The sequence below is a fragment of the Pongo abelii genome, chromosome 14 (genome assembly GCF_028885655.2).
Source record: "Pongo abelii isolate AG06213 chromosome 14, NHGRI_mPonAbe1-v2.0_pri, whole genome shotgun sequence".
Lineage (NCBI taxonomy): Eukaryota > Metazoa > Chordata > Mammalia > Primates > Hominidae > Pongo > Pongo abelii.
Genome location: NC_071999.2, coordinates 82,915,527 through 82,936,771, shown reverse-complemented (window position 1 = coordinate 82,936,771; position 21,245 = coordinate 82,915,527). Strand labels below are relative to the sequence as shown.

The window sequence follows — 21,245 nt, the reverse complement described above, 5'->3', positions numbered from 1 at the left end:
GTTTTAGGTTGTCTTGATACCTTGGCAGCTATGCAGGACTTAAAAATGGGTGTTGCAAGCACAGAGGAAGAGACTCAAGCAGTAATGAAGGTTTATTCTAAAGAAGATTATAGTGTGGTAAACAGGTTTGAAAGTATGTATACTTAGGTTTAGGAAATATTGTCTTACAACTGAAATATATATGGATCTTTTAAAACATAGATTATGATTTATATATTCTAGGTCATGGAGGAGGCTGGGGTTATTCTGCCCATTCAGTAGAAGCTATACGTTTCAGTGCCGACACTGATATTTTACTTGGTGGTCTTGGTCTGTTTGGAGGTAGAGGAGAATATACTGCTAAAATTAAGGTAAAGTTCATCAACAATGTTGTCCTTTTTTGTTTGAACATACTGATTTTGACTTAATTTATTATTTTATTATTTAATGTCTAATTTTTTTCCTTTTTAACTTGGTTTATTTTGTTTTTAATGCTTCTTTTTAAAAAGCGATAGAGGAAACATTGCTAAAATCGAATACAATAATACTAAATTAATAACTCATTAAAAAATCAAAAATTCTGTAAGAAGGGAAGAAATGAAAGGAAAATTATTTTCAACAATTTACGACTGAAGAAAGCTGTATCTCAGTCCTTTGTATGGAACTTCTGATGGCCTAGCCATACCAGCGCCTTTTTATGTGGCTACTTTCTTATGGCCATTTTAATGACAGAGGAGGCACAACTGTTTAGGGACATTTTGATGTAGCTAAAAAGTTTTGAGCATTTTTAGTGCCAAATAGTATGTAAACAGACATCTTCACCCCAGGAGTAGAGACCAGGGATGAGTGAGAGATAGTGTTAGGGGAGGATTCCATCTGGTAGGCAAACTAAAAATCATTGAGAGTCATATGTTACCACACCTATTCGTGTCCAAAAGGGCCAACAAATTATCCTAAACAAAGTATATGTTCATTCTTTGAATATGCACTAATAGCTTGAATGTTCTGCTTCTCAAATTACCTGATTTTGCTCTAAAAGTGAAAGAGAAAACTATAGTTTCTGCCTGAATTTCAATAGCAGGCTTCACAAAAAAATCTCGATTAAATGTCATCTGTTCAGGAGGTATTTTCTTAGTTCTCTCAATAATATCTAAAAATGATATCAATATGTTAACACTCTTCTTCATAATGATAGTTTCCAAGGACATTCCCCATGGAGGCCCAACCAGAACTGACAAACTTAAAGAAATATTTGCTTATTTCTGGTTATAGTTGGAATACATACGCTAAAAAAGCAGATAATGTAAGAATGAATAAAGTAAAAATTTAAAGCTCCTATAGTTATATGGAGTATAGTGATAGAATAATGATTAAGGACTTTTGTAGCACATATATTTTGATAATAAGAAAAATAGTAGTTTGGCTCATTTCAGTGCAACTGCTTTAAAATGGTTATTTTAGGATGTCTTGATTCATCCTCACGTTAGAGAAGCAACCTCAATGTGTTGTGTAGTTCTACTTGACAACGTCTAATAAGCTCATCAGGAGGATATATTTTTTTCTAGCTCTAAGAGATTTTTTATTTTCGGAATAGTGAACAACATAGTGGACCTTATCTTCAAACACTGTAGTATATAGAATTATGGAGGGCTTCCATATATGTTGTTTTTATACTGGCCCTATTTTTCTTTTTCAAACTCAAATTTTACCTCACTCCTCCTATACTCTGGAAATGATCTTGCCTTTTGTATTCAATTACCCAGTGAGTGGGCTAAGGCCTTTCAACAGTAGTCAGTCTTTTTTTTCCCCTCCCGTCACCTCTCTGTAATGTATACATTTGTTAAGCCCTTCTTTATTTTTTTTGTTTTGTTTTTGTACCTCTAGTTGTTTCTTCTATCTCTTTGTAGGTTCATCCCCTTCCACCTGGCCACTGAATATAGGAGTTCCTGAAAGACCCAGCCTTAGGACCTCTTTCTTCACATATTCTCATATGCATTCTCTTTTGAGCCCAGAGTTTTAATAGCCATCAGCATACCATAATCCCCAAATTTGTATCTCCAACTCAGATTTCTTTGATGCATTTTCATGTAAATATGTTAAAGGCACATCAGTCATCAGTCATGATATCTCAACTGAATTCATGCTCTTCCACTGATCGATCTCTCTCATGATAAGTACCATCCACCATATGCTTGATACATAGGCCAGAAATCTAGACATTTTTCTTGATAGGCCTCCTATATCTCTTTCTTCTCCACAAAAAAGGCTCTTCTACCACTACCCTAGGCAAAGGTATTTGTCTTGGACTAGCCACCTAGATAGTCTCTGTACATATTCTTTCTATACTTTCTGTCTCCATTCTCTCTCTTACCATTTCTACTTGAACCTACTCCAGTCAGATTTTTGACCCCACAACTGACATTGCTCTTGTCGAGGACACTATGACTTTCATATTGCTAAATTCAGTAGTCAAGCCTCAACTGTCATCTTCCTTAAGCAGTCAGCTGAATTTAACCCAATTGAGCTCTTCTTTGAAATACTTTCTTCCCTTGTCCTCCAGGACACTACACTTCATTTTTCTTTTGTCCCACTGACTGCTTTTCTTAGTCTCCTGCTGGTTGCTCATCATCTTCCTGAGCTCTAAATGTTGGAGTGCCAAGAACTCAGTTTTTGACATCTTTTAAAAGTATTCTGTTCCTCATAGTGGTCCAGCCTCATGGACATTTATCTTTGATGACTTTTAAATTTATAAACCTCTTCTCTGACCTTTAAACCAATATGTACAACAGCCTATGCTGTGTCTCCACGTGACTCTCTGATAGGCATTTCGGAGGTAACATATTCAATACTATGCTTCTGATGATCTGCCTAAACCTGCTATCCTCATGTTCTTCCCCATCCCAGTTAACTGACTTAGCATGGAGTTAACTTCATTCTTCTGTTTCCTCAGGCCAAAAATCTTGGAGTCATCCTTGATTCCGCTCTTTCTTTTACACACATCCACTTCGGCAGCAAATATTGTCGGTTCCACTTTCAAAATAAATCCGGAATCTAACCACTTCTGAAAACTGCCACTGGTATCAGGTTGGGTCATGCTACAGCCATTCTCATCTGTATTATTACAGTAGCCTCCCAACTTGTGTTCTACGTCTGTCCTCGCCCCATTTATTATGTTCTGAGTGTGGCAGAGTGATTCTCTTAAAATGTACAACAGATTGCGTCATTGTCTCTTCAGAATCCTGTAGTGTCTTCCTATGTTAGAATGAGAACCAAAAGCCTTAGAAGGACCTACAAAGTCCCCATCAGAACTGGCTGTCATCACCTCTCTGACCTTTTGTTCTACTAGTTGTTTCACTCTAATCCGGTGACGCTGGCCTGCTTATTGTTCCTCAGACATTCCAGGCACAGTGAAATCTCAGTACCTCTTCACTTACTGTTTCCTCTTAACTACAGCTCTCTTGACTTCAGCACCTACATAGCCCACTTCCCTATCACCTTCAGAGCTTCATTCCCTGGTAAGCCTATTTAAAACTGTAAATTCGATTCCCAATCATAGACTTACTCCCAATAGCCCCTAATTCTTTGTTTGTATTGTTTGCCCCTTTATGCCCAGTTTCTAGAACTGTGCTTGGCATACAGTATGTGTTCAAAAATATTGGTTGAATGTAAATACAGGAGTCAGGTTGGGGACAAATTATTAAGCACCTTCATATCATGCTGTGGAGAAGATGAGAAACCGAGGAATAATTTTAGATGAAGAAAGTATTCTGATAAGATATTTTTTATAAGGGTACTAAGGGTCATGAAACAAATGCAAAAATCCTCAACTTTGTGGAAAATGGGTTAGAAGAAGGAGAGAATGGAGATAAGACTAATTAGTTGTTAAAATATTCCAGCCAGCAATAGGGAATATGGTTGAATTGACAAGCTTTGGTACCAGTAAGAGAATAGATACGTTAATGGCAGAGAAATATGGAAAAAGGATTATTTCAGACTATTTTTTTTTGAAGTCTCTTTGGTAGCCCACACTGGAGTGCAGTGATGCCATCTCAGCTCTCTGCAGCCTCTGCCTCCTGGGTTCAAGCAATTCTTCTGCCTCAGCTTCCTGAGTAGCTGGGACTACAGGCATGTGCCACCACGCCCAGCTAATTTTTGTATTTTTAGTAGAGATGGGGTTTCACCATGTTGACCAGGCTGGTGTCAAACTCGTGACCTCGTATGATCTGCCTGCTTCAGCCTCCCAAAGTGCTAGGATTACAGGTGTGAGCCACCAGGCCCGGCCTATTTCAGACTTTTTATCTGAGAGATTAGGTGAATGAAAGACCATTAACCAGAACAGAGAAGGCAGGAGGAAGGTATAGAACTAGTAGGACAAAGGGAATCCAATGACTGTTGAGAATAAGAGCTGAGCTGGAGAAAGATTTCTAAGTCATTAGCATATAATTTAAAAATTTAGACACCTAGCACGGTACTTGTCCAGTAAATTTTAATGCATTTGAATCTTTATCTGCCTCTCTTGCAATTCACCTTCCATAATTATCCAGAGGAAAAAGGTTTTTTTTCTTAAAAAAAAAAAGACATTTTTTAAAAAGACCTCTTCCTCATAATTCTTATTTTCACTTAATTTCATAACCTTTTTGTATTGGATATCTTTTCTGTTTTTTTCTTACCCAGAGGATCTTCCCCTCTTTTTTAAGAGCCATTTTTTTCATGCTTTTCATCTATCTTTTTCTCATGCCATATTACTTCAAACTATATTTTGTTACCTATTGTTTTTAAGGATTCTTACGTTACTCTTCTCTCTCTGTAGCTAATATTTCTCTACCCTTTTTTATTGTTTGTTTTTTTAAGAATTCTACAGTATTCACTTAATTTTTAAAAGTACTGTGAGATGGGAACTGTTAGTATCCACCCACCTTTTATGGATGAGGAAACTAGGTCCCAGGATCTCACAGCTAGTAAGTGATGAAGCAACATTCTACCTCATTTAGAATGAGGTCGAATCTCACTTAGTGAGAGACTCACTTAGTTAAAATTTTTTTGTTTGAGTTCTCTCACCTTTTTCAGCTGTATATATTAGGTACAAAACTTGTATAGAACTGTTTAGAGCATTTGATGTAAATAGATGAATATATAAATTAGGAAAACAGAGATTAATGTAGGCCATAAAACCTTGTTTCCTAATTTAAATACATCTGTTTGTGTATTTCACATAGTAATGTTAAAAAAGCAGGTACTCTGATTTCTTACGTTTGGTATGGTCCAGCATACATTGATCATGCACAAAATTATGAACACATTGTTCATCAGATATGTATAGCTGATTTATATAAATGATTGTCTTTCTCCTTTCCTTAGCTGTTTGAATTGGGTCCTGATGGAGGAGATCATGAAACCGATGGTGACCTTCTTGCAGAGACTGATGTATTGGCTTATGACTGTGCTGCTAGGTAAATAATTTGTGCATTATTCATTGTAACTCTTGCATACTTAATATTAAAAATTTATTATAAATGAATAAACGTACTTTAAAAGGAAGTTTTAAATCTGCTATGAATATGAAATGCTTGAGAAATTAAATTATATATTAAGCAATATAAGTATTGCTTTCAAAAATGCTGAATTAAAACTAATAATATACTTCATAAATTTATTTCATAAGTTAATTCAACTGTTTCAATATTGAAGATAAAAATGGAAGTATGCATATATTTTACACACCTTTACTTTCATGCATCTCTTACAGAATACCTAGTGTGCTGGTGTTCTAGTAATAATACAGTTATTTATTACTCCTAACATTACAGGTAATAAATAATTGGTGTCAAGTGGTCATATTTGACCATAATTCAGATTACCCATGTACTCTGACATCATGCTGGTAGAATATATTTGAAAATAACACACTTGGGGAGGTGATTAGCTTTACTGAAACCTTTTGGGAGTTTATAAAAATTAGTATGTTTGTTTGTGAAGGTCCATTAAGTAAGAAGATACTTACAGTTTATCAGTCCTCTCTATGTAATCCTAAGAATTATCTCAACATTGTGTTATGATCAGTATTCCCTGGTTTGAAGCAGGGAATATTATAAGAAAAATTATAAACTGAGCTTCATAGTAGTAATAGTGTGCTAAGTTTCCCAACAATAACTATTTTAAGAAAATCTTGTAGGTTTTTTTGCTAGTGAAAATGTATATTTTCAGAAACAAGGATGATCATAAGATATTGACTTTGCTTGTACAAGATATAAATACTTTTGAAAACAAAAGAGTAAATCTAAAGAAAATTTTGACTATTCCTTAGACATTAACTAATATCGCAAGATTTTTTTAGTAACCTTTAGTGTTTTATACAAATGAATATTAGGGAAAATTTTAAGAAAGCCAATTGATTAATTTTCAGCAAAGCCATTGTCATTTGCTGTATTTATTTATTTATTTATTTATTTTTATTTTTGAGACAGAGTCTCACTCCGTCACCTAGGCTGGAGTGCAGTGGTGTGATCTCAGCTCACTGCAACCTCTGCCTCCCGGGCTTAAGCGATTCTCATGCCTCAGCCTCCTGAGTAGCTGGGACTACAGTTGCATGTCACCAGGCCTGGCTAATGTTTGTATTTTTAGTAGAGATGGGGTTTTACCATGCTGGCCAGGCTGACCTCGAACTCCTGACCTCAAGTGGTTGTCCTGCCTTGGCCGCTGAAAGTGCTGGGATTACAGGAATGAGCCACTGTGCCTGGCTGCCATTTGTTTTTGACCATATGAGTTTGAGTCGAAAATATAAAGCACAGTTTCATTTATACAGAATCATCTAGGATTTCTTCATTAGCTTATATACAAAGCCCAGACTCCTAAGGCATTGGGAGCATTAAAGGATTTCCATAACATCCAGCATCTTTTTTGACTTTCTACCGCTACTCTTCTATAGCTGTCTTAATGCATTAATGAAATTAATAATGAACACCTTGTCATTTCCTGACCTCTTTTGTACTTCCATACCTCTACAGATTTTTTCATGACATTCTCCTGCTTCTTTAAATGCCCTTTATTCTTCTTTCAATTCCAGCTACAACCAATAAACATTCTTTCCACTCTGTTACCTAGTACTTTGTAACTTGTTTATATCTTTTAGAAGATGCCCTTATTTATTGTCTTTTTTCTTCTTCTAAATTAATAATGTTTGTATAGATATTATGTGACAGACTCCAAACACCTATCTGACTTAATTCATTCTAAAGGACAACCCTATGAGCAAGATATTATTTTCACCCCAGTTTTCAGGTGAAGAAGCTAAGGTACTGAGAGGATAGAGTAACTTGCCCTGCGTTGCCCTGCTAGCAGGTCACAGAGCTGGGCCCTGAACCCAGGCCGCCTGACTCCAGGGCCATTTTCTTAATATGCTGCCTCTCAAAACAGTTTAGCTGAATGAATGAGCTTTAAAACTAAAGTTCAGATTTTTATTTTCCAGCAAAATTTGCATGTTTTTTAATATCAGTTTAAAACATTCTATCTTATTTTAATATGAAAGTCTTATAACATTTAAGGTTATTGTAGAATTCAAGAAGAAGAGGAAGAAATGTAATTCTATCACCATAACACAAATAACTATATTTGCTTGCGTTCTTGTGCAGACTTCTTAGAGTGTTTTTAATGTTGTTTGATAAGAATTTTATAATACAGTTAGTTTCATGTTTTTGTTCATAAGGGATTTTGAAAAAATAAATATATGTGACAGAGAAGTAAGAAAATATTGTCTTTGGCTCACTAATTTTTTCTCAGAGAAAAATATGCAATGATGTTTGATGAGCCTGTTCTCCTGCAAGCTGGGTGGTGGTATGTAGCATGGGCTCGAGTGTCAGGACCCAGCAGTGACTGTGGATCTCATGGACAGGCATCTATTACCACAGATGATGGGTAAGTAAATGCCCAAGTGTTACTTAAGCAATTCTTATTTTTGTTAGAGGAATATTGTTTTGAAAATTCAGAGGACTTTCAGCAGGATTCAAAAGCTTAGGAAGAGTAGAGCATAATATAACTGCTAAAAATTAAGTTCATGTAACCTCATGCCAAATTGAGGTCTAGACAGAACAAGGAGATAATAAGACCACTGTACTTTGCTCCTGTCAGATGGTATTTGTATATATTTCTGGGTATTACATTGTTTATGAACTTGATTACCAAATTAGAAATTATATAGAGGAAGGTGACAAGGATAATGAGGAGTTTGGAACCGTAAAAAAGAAGTAGATATGTGATATTAAATTTGATAGTGCATGAGAAAACAGTTTAAAATTTCAAAGCTTCAGCAATGTGTGTTATTTTAATAAAATGTAGGGAAAATGTTGCTGTTTTAAAATAACTTTCATGTATAGAGTACTTTTCAGTTCATACTTCCTTATGTTTTATCTGATTTGATGCCCTCAATAGCTTTGTGAAGCAGTTATTAGCCCCATTTTATACTCCAGGGACTAGAGAAATAAAAAGGTGAAATTATTTGCTATTTCCTGAGAGTCATGTGGTTAAAACCAAGGTCAGACCTGTAACCTGTTGACTCTAAATCCAACATTTCAAATATTCTATTACTATGATTTATGTATTCTAAAGGACTATCATTTGCAAGATAAATTCAGTTTATTCTTGATTACTCCTGAGCATAAACTATTTGAAATCGGTTGAAGTTATATAACAGTATATATTCCAGTGCAGGTCAATTCATAACAAAGCTGACCAAAAAAGAAGTAGACTTATTTGTGAGGTGAATTTCCTGTTGCTGAATATTCAAGGAGACTACTGTAGAAGAATCACATCTGTTGTTGTGTGCATCAACTTAAGAATGTATTTAGAACTAAGAGACTACTTTGACCCTGGACTGTATGATTTTCATAGACAGTTCATTCAGACTTGGAATGTCATGGCACACTGAGGCTAAAGCTTATCATGCAGCTAGTCAAGCAGATATTATACTACTACTTGTAAGCAGAAATTTTAGAAGTTTACTGCTGTGGTTAAAGCTGAGTTGGAGAGCTAGGAGGGACAGGACAGCTACTCATTTAGGAGTCCAATCACGTTCAGTTCTTTCATTTTACTAACCCATTCAGAGCTAGAATGAAAATCTAGAAAATACCTTTTTGCTTTTCTTTATTTAAAAGAGTGAATCATTTTCATTGACATAAGATTTGAAAACATGTTTCTTAAATTTCTTATTTCCTGTAATGATCATCTTGTTTTTGGTATCATTGTTTTCTCTTCTTAGGGTTGTTTTCCAGTTCAAGAGTTCAAAGAAATCAAATAATGGTACAGATGTTAATGCGGGTCAGATACCTCAGTTATTATACAGGTATTTAGCATATTTATACTGAATTAGTATGGTTTATTATTTTGCTATAATGAAGTAGAATCATTACAAAACGTGGCATAATAGGGAGAAATTATTTGAAGCATTCAGCAAATTATAATATGCTGGTAGAACTATAAATATATTTAACAAAAACAGTTAATATTTTGTATATTTTTAAACATTTTCCACACAGGCTTAATTTCAAACTTTGCCTGATTACTCAGATTATCTGTATTTTACCAATAACAATATTTTGTTGACTTTAAAAAAAATCTATCCATTGATTGTCTTACTAATTTCAAATGTTATAAAAGAGTAAAATTTGTCTTGGAGAAGTGAGATTGCAGGGAAGGTGGGGAGGACTATAGATGCAGGCCTGGTTGATATATTGAAGTCTTATAAGACTGATAAAATGAGTTGGAAAATTCCCTACTGTTGGTAAATTTTCACCTTTAGCTGAAATACCAAATAATAACTTGCTCATATAATATTTACTATATTTTTAATATTATTTAAAAATTTTAACTTACAATAATTTAAGCATGTATAAAGGCGTATGCCTGTGTGTGCCTTATTTATTTCTAGACTACGGCAATACTTTTAGAATAAAGAATTCAACAAATATAAACCGTCACTAAAAAATGTTGTCATTCATTAAGCAGTAAAAAATCAAAGGAAATGGTCTAGAACAGTGATTCTATCTCCCTGTCTTTCTTTCTGGTAATCACTTAGTGGTTACAAACCTTATTTTTCCCCAAAAGGGATTTTCGTTTGTTTGGTTTTTATGCAATGTGCAATCTGTTATAGTTACTGTTTGTAGTATGTAGCTCTACAAACATAATGTGTTGCATTGGACTACTCCCAGGTACTCACTGGTTGAATAACTTTTAAATAACAGCATTGATAGTAGCATTACTAGAGAATATAAGTTACATGTTATATACGTTATATATGTTCTCTAATAAGAGGAAAAAGCCTCTACTACTCAGTCTTGCAAAGGTAGGATTTAAAGGAAGTGCCCATATGCTAAAAACTTTGTTTAGCTTGGAAAAATGTTTCAAAAAAGCCCTGTATTGGCATTTTACCTGGCAAAAAAAAATTAAATATATAATTTATTTTCCCATTCAAAAATGTATAATATACTTTAAAAGGAAAAAATGACATTGGACTTTCTAACATAATTTTATATGTGTCTACTACCTTTAGACTTCCAACCAGTGATGGCAGTGCTTCAAAAGGCAAACAGCAAACCAGTGAACCTGTACACATTTTAAAGAGGTCTTTTGCAAGAACTGTCTCAGTGGTAAGCCATTTTTTAAAAAATTTCAGCTTTTGTCTTCAGTCCTCAGATACATTTTGATGTTTAGAGTTTAGCTGCTCTTCTATCTCAGCCTAGATTTATAAACTCAGATTTGGTTTTGTATTAGCATTTATATTCTAGACCACAGATAATGTATACTTTAAATCATAGAAAAATGGAGGTGTTGCCTATGATTTTAACATGACTAGATGAATTGGCCTTGCTGTTTTTGAAATAAATAACTATTTGCTTTTCTAATAAATCATATATGAATGCATCTGCTGAATGAATTAGAAAATGAAGGAAAAGTTAAGTATGGTGCTGGCCCAAAAAAGCATTGTTACTACTTGAGGAACTAGGTGGAAGAGTTGCATATCTAACTAGGAAGTTTGTTGAACCACTTGCCATCCACATAGTACACATGAAGAAGCACAGTGCCATTGAGGTTAACAGTGCAGAATGGAAAGCCAACATGATGTAAATAAATGGAAGTATAAATTAAGGTCTTGATCTCTCATGTATTAATTGAGGATTCTTATGTATGTTACCTAAGTAAATTACGTCATAGCATTTTGAATTTCTAATGAGATAAGGGGTATAAGATGTTTTTGGAACTGTAAGGCACCATCTGAATGTGATTTATTAATATAGCTAGTAGTCTTTCATATTAGTAAAATGCATAGGAAGAATGTTTCTTTCCGTTTTAAATTTATTTTTTAACCCACCAGGTGAATATATATTCCTGATAGGAATGAGATAAAAGTATGGTAAAAGTATATGAAAGCTTTTTCCCCCATTCTCATGATAACCATATATACCTACTATTTCTACTATTTACATTTTGGTGTGTATCTTCCCAGACCTTTTTTTTTTTTTTTTTTTTTTTTTTTTTGAGACAGAGTCTCGCTCTGTCACCCAGGCTGGAGTGCAGTGGTGCGATCTTGGCTCACTGGAACCTCCACCTCCCGGGTTCAAGCAATTCTCCTGCCTCAGCCTCCTGAGTAGCTGGGATTACAGGGGCCTGCCACCATGCCCAGCTAATTTTTGTATTTTTAGTAGAGACAGGGTTTCACCATGTTGGTCAGGCTGGTCTCGAACCCCTGACCTCATGACCCACCCACCTCGGCCTCCCAAAGTGCTGGGATTACAGGCGTGAGCCACCGCACCCGGCCTTCCCAGACCATTTTTATATGCAAAAAAACTTATTAGTGATTGCCATTCTAACTGGTGTAAGATGGTATCTCATTGTGGTTTTGATTTGCATTTCTCTGATGGCCAGTGATGGTGAGCATTTTTTCATGTGTTTTTTGGCTGCATAAATGTCTTCTTTTGAGAAGTGTCTGTTCATGTCCTTCGCCCACTTTTTGATGATAATAATAATAATAATAATAATAAAAGAAAAAAAAAAAAATAAATAAAAAAATAAAATAAAATAAAAATTAAAAAAAAAACTTATTAGTGTGTATCAAATACAGGATGCTCTACAACATGCTTGTTTCTTATGATACTTAACAGTTTTCATCTTTTTTAGAAAATTTCTTATTATATATCATGGACATCCTTCCCTGGCAGTACATTTGGCTCTGTCAATCTTTTCCTTTTGCGTATCATTATTCTAATTTATTCAACCTGATACCTATCAAAGAACCACTTTGATTCTCATTTTTTACTATTTCATCTTGCTTCGTGAGCATCTATACACATGTATCTTTAAATACTTGTGTACTTATGTGCATACTTCTACTGGAAATATGCCCATTTAAATTTTGGTATATCCTCTCAAAGTTGACCTTCCTAAAGAGCCATGGCAGTTTGTAGAGCTTGTGCTTTGAATAAAAGACTATGAGAACTTTGGCTTCTTGGTAACTTTGCATCCTATTAGTATGAAGTTGAGTTTGGTGTCTTTTGATTCAAATAAGGATCTTTGATTCTGTTATGCTTTCTTTAGTGATCTCATTTTTCTGTGCTTGGTAACCCCTTTGTATTTATGTCTAAGTGGTTTTGTGGTCGTTAGGTAATTGTAGACTTTATATACAAAACTTATTCAGTCATTTCTTTAAAAGGTAAACTATAGGGCTGAGCACATTGGCTCATACCTATAATCCCAGCACTTTTGGAGGCCGAGGCAGGAGGGTTGCTTGAGCTCAGGAGTTCAAGACCAGCCAGGGCAATATAGTGAAACCCCCATCTAAAAAAACTTGAAAATTAGCTAGGTATGGTGGTGCACACCTGTAGTCCCAGCTGCTCGGGAGGCTGAGGTGGTGAGAGGATAGCTTCAGTCCAGGAGGTTGAGGTTGCAGTGACCCATGATCACACCATTGCATTCCAGTCTGGGTGATAGAGGAAGACTCTATCTCAAAAAAAAAAAAAAAAATTGAATCTATAAACTCGTTTTCAAGAGCTCTGGGATTTGGTGGGATTGGGGCAGTAAGTGCTCTGCTTTGAGATTCAGGTGGTATCTGTCATCATGTAACCATGATAAAACCAGAAGACTAGAACTGCAAAGAAAATCTACCATCTTAAACTCACATGCTAGAATTTTAAATAATCAAAATAGAAATTTTTTAGTATTTTCTAGTCAATTTTTATCTTCTATTAATGTATTTATCAAAAATTGACTATAGTTTGTATTGCAAATTTTAATATATAGACATAAGTTATTTGATGCTGTCACTGATATCTAACACTAAAACTCTATTTTATTTTTTACTACAGTGACTGTAAAAAGCTTTATTTGTCTTTCAAGTAAACATGCATTGTTTTATAAGTGTTTCTCATTTTTCCCTTGTTTATATGATAAGCTAGATGGCTTGGTAGCAGGAACACTGAAAAATTTATTTTTAAATAGGTAAATATTGAAGAATGTTGTTTTTATAAATGCTTAACTACTTTACCTTTTTTGTAACAAACTTCAAAGTTACTGTTAAGGGTAATTTAATAAATGAACTATAAAAGTGTCTTGGGCTCAGTAAAAAAATTCAATTAAAAAACTCAGTAAAAAAATTCAAGAGAAAGTTTTGAAGTTGTCTACCATTGCCTTTCCATTTGATTCAGTTTATGGTATCATTTGAATTAATTGTTGTCTGTTTTTTCATATTCTGGATTAGGAATGTTTTGAGTCATTGTTGAGTATTCTTCACTGGAGCTGGACCACCTTAGTCTTAGGAGTTGAAGAACTTAGAGGATTAAAAGGATTCCAGTTCACAGCTACACTTCTAGATTTAGAGAGACTGCGCTTTGTGGGTACCTGTTGTCTGAGGTTATTGCGTGTCTATACCTGTGAAATTTACCCAGTGTCAGGTATGATGCATTTTTTTTAAATGACTGTAGGGAGAAAATATTAGAGACATTGAGAAGATTTACTTTGAGATAACTGAGAGTTTATGACCCCCAGCTGCGTTTAAGCTGTTTCTAAAATGAGGGGAGAAAGTCAGCTTGCTATGATACTTATGTATTTGCTTATAAAGAATAAAATAGATTACATGTCATTCTGATACAAAAAGTAATAGTGGGCCAAAGTTAAATAATCTAATAAAGTTTAATTTTAAACAAATTCTGTCAAACAGAAATATTTTGAACAAGCAATTTGGACTTAAATGCTGAAACTAGGTTTTTATTCCCCGTCCCATTTAGATTAAAAAAATAATTTGGGACTACACTTAATCTCTAAGTTGTTTCATTTCTAAGATATTAGTACTTGTGATACTTAGCTGTATAGGGAATTACTGAATTATATTGATTGTTTTCATGCATATTTAATATTTTGCTTAATTACCAATCTGCTTTTTTCCCCCTCAAAGCTACAGGAAAAGCAGTTGTAGAAGAAACTAGCAAATTAGCAGAGTGTATTGGAAAAACCAGAACTTTGTTAAGAAAAATTTTATCAGAAGGAGTTGATCACTGCATGGTGAAATTGGATAATGATCCTCAAGGATATCTCAGTCAACCCTTGAGTCTCCTAGAAGCTGTCCTTCAGGAATGTCATAATACTTTCACTGCCTGCTTTCATTCTTTCTACCCAACTCCTGCCTTACAGTGGGCTTGCCTTTGTGATCTGCTGAATTGTTTGGATCAGGTAATTTAAGTTTGTAAAATGTTAGTTGAAAATCTGATATATTGCTTAATACTCTTCAAGAAAATAAATTGCATTTGCCCTATCTTCTTAACTTGTGTAAAAGATAAATTAGGAAATCATTTGGTGTACATGACTTATATAAGCAAAGTTTAACATTTTTTAAATCTGCTTCATCATCTTTTAGTTACAAAATTGGTAGGCACATTGTACAGTTGCTGATTGCTTTTTGAATTGGAGTGAGTGATTCTGAGAGAGGGAGAGAGGAAAAGAACCATAGTGACCAGGGGAGAGGAGGGATAGCACCAGGAGGCCCCCGCCACCCTCATCTGTGAGAACAGGAAGTAGAGAGAGCTGAGAGAACAGGCATACTAGCATTGTTCATTCATTCATGAGGAAGCCACAACCTTTGTAAACCTTTATGCACCAAGTCACAGAGTTTCACAACACCTGAGGCAAAACACTGACAGAACTACAGGGAGAGATAGATTCACATTGACAGCTGGGGACTTTAACACTCCTCTTTCAGTAATTAATAGAGGAACTAGGCCAAAAAAATCAGTGATGCAGATTTGAACAGTACTGTCAACCACCTTGATTTGACATTTATAAAACAGGATATGAAACTGCAAAATATATAGTCTTTTCAATACACATGATTTTTAAAAGAAATATTTCAGACCGTTCACTAAGGTAGATCGTATGCTAGACCATAAAATAAGTCTTAATAAAGTTCAAAAGATTAAAATGTGAAAGAATATATTTTCAGACCACAATAGAATTAAAGTAAAAATCAGTAGCAAAGGATATCAAGAAAAAGCACCAAACATTTGGAAAATGACAGCACTTCTAAGTAAGCAGTTGATCAAAGAAGAAGTTATAAAGGAAATTTTAAAATGTTTCACATAGAAGGATAAAAACATAATATCAGAATTTGTGGGATTTAGCTAAAGCATTGCTTAAAAGAGATCTTTATACCCTTAAATGCTTATATGAAGAAGAAAGGTTTAAAATCAGTGACCTATGTTAAGAATCTAGAAGGAAAAGCAAATCTAACCCAAAGTTAGAAGGAAGGAAGGAAATAATAAAGATAAAAGCAGAAATCAATGAAATAGAAAGTAGAGAAAATCAACACAGCTAAAAGTTGGTTTTTGAAGGAAAAAAGTTGGTAAACTCCTAGCAAACCTGATTGGGAGAGAAGAGAGAAAGAAAAAAACATGAAATACCATAATCAGAAATGAAATAGGGGTTTGCCGGGCATGGTGGCTCATGCCTGTAATCCCAGCACTTTGGGAGGCTGAGGTGGGTGGATCACTTGAGGTCAGGAGTTCGAGACCAGCCTGACCAACATGGCAAAACCCAGTCTCTACCAAAAATACAAAAATTAGCCAGGTATGTTGGCGCACAGCTGTAATCTCAGCTACTCGGGAGGCTGAGGCACGAGAATTGCTTGAAGGCAGGAGGTGAAGGTTGCATTGAGGCAAGATTGTGCCACTGCATTCTAGCCTGGGTGACAGAGTGATACTCCATCTCAAAAAAAAAAAAAAAAAAAGAAATAGGGAATATCACTATAAACAACTTTATACCGGTGAATTTTTCAGCCTTAGAGGAAGTTGACAAATTCCTTGAAAAATATAATTTTATCAAAACTAACACATTAAGAAGTAGAAAAATCTGAATTGCCTCATATCCATTTAAAAATTATCAAAAGCTTTGCCACAAAGAAAATTTCAAGTTCAAATATTGTCATTTACGAATTCTGTTAAACATTTAAGAAAGAAATAATGTCAACCTTTTACAAAGTCTTTTGGAAAATATAGGAGGCAACACTTCCCAACTAATTTTATGAGGTTAGCTTTATCCTATACCAAAACCTAACTAAGATACTACAAGGAAAAATTACAGATGAATATCACTCAGAAACATAGATGCTCTTAAAAATATTATCAAACCAAATTGAACATGTAAACAATATATCATGACCAAGTGGGATTTATCTTAGAAATGCTTAGTTAAATAATTGAAAATCGATGTAATTTACCATGTTAACTGAAAAAAGAAGGCAAATTGATGATTTCCTCAATAGCTACAGGAACAGTGGTTGATGAAACTAGCAGTTACTCAATGATGAAAACCTTTCAGGAAAGTAGGATATAAGGAAACTCCTAAATCTGATAAAAAGATATTTACAAAAAAATCTTCACTAACAACATCCCACTTACTGGTGAAATCTGAATATGCCCCTAAGTTTGGAAACAAGACACGTGGTATCTACACTCACCACTTATGTTCAGCAGTGTACTGGAAGTCCTAGGCCTTCCCGCCCTCCTTCGTGAAAAAATCATTGTCATCACTAATGCATCCCAGGCAACTTTGCATCCATGTAGCAGAGTAGTATATTTTACCACTCAATTTCCAGGGGCAAGATTATTGCCTGGACTAGTGCACAACTTAATTACTCTCTCACTCTGAACCTTCCCAGTCTGATATGGTTCTTCTCTTCTTTGCTACAGAACAGGCTAGATTTAGCAAATGTTGGTTTAACATATGGAATATTACTCTGCTTTTATGTTTAACTTTGTAACACAGATGTTTGAAGAACTAGGTAATGTGTACACAATTTTGTGAATTAGGATATCCTGTGTTGGCTTTAATGCTTTTTAATAAAATTTTATAAGTATGCTACTAATTTTTCTTGATAAATTGTGGAATGTGATAATGTAATTTTGTGACCTTAGTGAAATGTGCTTGTAATAGCACAGATTTGTAATTTGCATCATTTATTATTTGAGAAAAATAGTCTCAGTCCTTATTGAAAATACCTTAGATACATTCTAATTGGGGCCTTTTTGGCATCTTCCTTTGAAACAGTACTAGAGAGTACTGTGATTGTGAGGATATGAAAATATAAAAATGCTCATTTACTAGAGGACAGGAGCCTGATTTTTCTTGACCAGACTCAATTTTTCATCTTCATTGAATGGTAACTTAAACAATTGTTTTTTAATGTATAGATGTAGTATTATTCTATAACAAGACAATTTAAATGACCGAGTGACAGAAAATTTTGGTATAATTTAAAAGATGGTTTACCTTTTATATATTCAGAAACTTAGATTATACTGATGCTATATTTTTTGGTGGGGGGGGGGGCATATTTTTGTTTTTAAAAGGATATCCAAGAAGCAAACTTCAAGACATCAAGTAGCCGACTCCTTGCAGCTGTTATGTCAGCTCTGTGTCACACGTCTGTTAAGCTGACTTCCATCTTCCCGATTGCATATGATGGAGAAGTATTACTACGATCAATTGTTAAACAAGTTAGTACAGAGAACGACTCAACACTAGTTCATCGTTTTCCCCTTTTGGTGGCACATATGGAGAAACTCAGCCAGGTAGGTCTGTCTCTGAAATCTCTTTTATACAGAGGCAATAAAACTGTAAATGGTTTTATTTATTGCCTCTGTTATACAGAGGCAATAAAACCGTAAACAAACCAAGCTAAGCGTGTTTAGCTTGGTGCTTATTCTTCTGTATTTTTAAGTATATTTACAAAATGATTATTTAATGAATGACATCTGTTTTTTGAAATAATATTTTTGAAAAATGTTCATATTTACCTATAAAATGAAGTTTTTTTTGCTCTAACGGTTTAATCACTCACCTTTAAAAAAATTTGACAGTTATACAATGAATACCTACATATTTGTTTTTCCTGAACCATTTGAAGGTAAGTTGCAGATACTTTACATTCTAATATAATATTTTAGATTTCTAAGATAGAATGATAAGAAAATAAAGGATTTTTAAAATATCTACTTAATAACACTTTGGTATATTAAAATAAGCACTGTAAATAATAGATATAGGAAACATTTACATAAATCATTTTCATGCTGGAAATCAGCTAAATTAATCACCTTTTCCCTTTTTTCTGAAAAATAAAGTATTTTTCCTTTATTGAGACTGTGACTTTTTGAAATTTTTCTACCAGTAGGGGTTGGAATTTTCTTATCTCCACTTAGGAAAACAAATACAGTAGAAATTATAAAACTACATAGGAATCATATGTGTGTACAAAAAGAATTTTGTTAAAAAATTGATTTACACAGACTAGAGTTGCATTACAGCTAAATATACTAGAATTTATTATCTCAGATTAAGATCTTGTCCTATAGAAAAAGCTTTTTATTTTTGTTTTTTAAGACGAGCTCATTCTGTCACCCAGTCTACAGTGCAGTTGCGCCATCGCAGTTTACTGCAACCTTAACCTCCTGGACTCAAACGATCTTCCCACCTCAGCCTCCCAAGTAGCTGGGGCTGTAGGCACATACCACCACACCCGGCTAACTTTTTAAAAAAACATTTTGTAGAGACAAGTTCTTACTATGTTGCCCAAGCTGGTCTCAAACTCCTGGCCTCAAGTGATCCTCCCATCTCAGCCTCCCAAAGTGCTGGTATTGCTGACACCACACCCAGCCAAAAAAGCTTTTTAAATGGAAAGAATAGTTTTCTGTCTGTCATATAGGATTGTAAATTGAAAGTTAAATAAGAGAATAAAATAGGACTCAAAGCTAATAAAAACATTTTGTAAATGTATGGTACTTTGATACACAGAGACAGATAATTCAAAAAAGAACTTCTAAGTGAAAGGTGGCTCCACATATAACCAGAAAGATTTGTAGAAATTGACTCTGATTCAAGTCTGAATTTTAAGAGTATCAGAAAGACAAGGTTTTCAAATTGAGTACTCCTATGAAGGAAAATAAAACAATACCTTAGAACTTTTTCTTATGTATCATAGAGTGAAGAGAATATCTCAGGGATGACAAGCTTCCGTGAAGTTCTGGAGAAAATGCTGGTCATTGTTGTACTACCAGTCAGGAACAGCCTGAGGAGAGAAAACGAGCTCTTCTCCTCCCACCTCGTCTCTAACACCTGTGGATTACTGGCCAGCATTGTCAGTGAACTGACAGCGTCAGCCCTGGGATCTGAGGTAATACATTATATTTTGACACTGGATAAAAAGCACATGTGTAAGTTTTTTACGCAGTTTCTTTTTTCAACTATTTTGGCTTTGTGGAAGCTAATTTCACATTGGATTAGCAACCTCAATGCATTGTTTTTCTTTTTTGCCTTTCTCACTACCTCCTACTTGCTCTGATTTGTTACTTTTCTCTCACCAGTTTACCCAGCATCCACAGGAATATAAAGTATACGTTTTCCTCATAGAGCAGGTTGTCATCTGCCCCATTGCACAAGCCCACCACCATGCCCCGTGAAAAGCAAAGATAGTTCTCACTGCTGGGAGATGAGTAACGTTGCTGAAGTCAGGCCCTACTCATAGTGCACACGTAGTGTGGGAAAGGTAACGAAGTTTAGACTTCAGTTCTGCCCACTCAACTGACATTAGAGAAATACATATTTAAAATTGGAATAATAATTTTTATTTCACCTCTATCACAGGTTTTTTGAAATTGTAATAAAATATACATAATATAAAATTTGCCATTCTAATCATTTTTATGTGTACAGTTCAGTGGCATTAAATGCATTCACTTTGTTGTGCTTAGTTGTACATTATCGCGAAGTTTTCAAAGTATCAAATACTATGTTTGAGAAAAATCACTTTGAAAGTGCCTTTACATTTTGTAAAGTAACATTATTTTATTCCATTTCACTGCCTTACTCTTTCTTATAACTTAACTGAATGTTTTGACTGAATTTGGGGAATGTTTCTGTTTTTTCCTCCTAAAAAACAGACAGTAGATTGGTTTGGAAAATCATGTCCTAATGTGAAATATCTTACATCATTCAAATGAATGTTTAATAATCAGCATATATTCAGTGGCCCTAGCTCCCAAGTTCTTGTCAAGGAACTTCCTTTCTCTATTTTACTTTTATAATTCCTAATCTTTGCTTTTTCTTTTAAATTTATTTTAACACCTATTCTGAATTAACCCATCCAATATATACACATTATTGATTCATTGTGACAGTTTAGCCTTTAGAATTTCATTGTATGAAATTCATACATAAGAAATTCGCATACATATGGTTCATCGCATACACTTGAGCTAATTTTAGTCTCTCATCCTGGGAAGCACTTTCTAAGTTTCTTGGTTAACTTTGAGTTTGGCCTCGGAGATTATTGAAGCCCTTGTCAGAAATTTTTAAATTTTTTACATTTACTCATTTAGTCTATAATACCTTCCTTTGGTAGTATACTCTGCAGGATGCAGGAGAGTCTATAATGCGTAGATCCCCTTCCAAAGTTTACTAAAGAGTTCTCCCCTTTAAACTTACCTTTCCAATGAAAAGGAATACCAAAAGTTACAGAGTGCCTGGTATACAACTTTGGGAGTTTCCACAGGTCCTGGCTTAGAGATGAATATTTCTTTCTCAGAGCAGTTTGCAATTTTTGTTAGAATCATAAACTTCCATTTTTTTTTCCTATTTAGTCTCCCAAAATTCTGCAGCCAACTTAGATGAGAAGTAGGCTTTGTAAATAAAAAGAGCGGTTTCAACCCAAAATAAGTTCTCTGATCCTCTCTAGTGAA

General features: G+C 34.5%; 1 protein-coding gene across 21 annotated transcripts in view; it reads left to right on the top strand.

Annotated features, from left to right (window-relative positions):
• Positions 1–21,245, top strand: part of MYCBP2 (MYC binding protein 2) — a 276,766-nt gene that overhangs the window by 121,094 nt on the left and 134,427 nt on the right. For all 21 annotated transcript variants that reach the window (XM_054529141.2, XM_024230800.3, XM_024230799.3 and 18 more), the window contains 10 exons: positions 8–133; positions 223–350; positions 5,338–5,429; positions 7,756–7,890; positions 9,230–9,313; positions 10,520–10,616; positions 13,721–13,913; positions 14,414–14,688; positions 17,859–18,080; positions 19,490–19,681. In XM_054529141.2, coding sequence (XP_054385116.1) covers positions 8–133; positions 223–350; positions 5,338–5,429; positions 7,756–7,890; positions 9,230–9,313; positions 10,520–10,616; positions 13,721–13,913; positions 14,414–14,688; positions 17,859–18,080; positions 19,490–19,681 — 1,544 coding nt within the window. The remainder of the gene's footprint in view (positions 1–7; positions 134–222; positions 351–5,337; positions 5,430–7,755; positions 7,891–9,229; positions 9,314–10,519; positions 10,617–13,720; positions 13,914–14,413; positions 14,689–17,858; positions 18,081–19,489; positions 19,682–21,245) is intronic.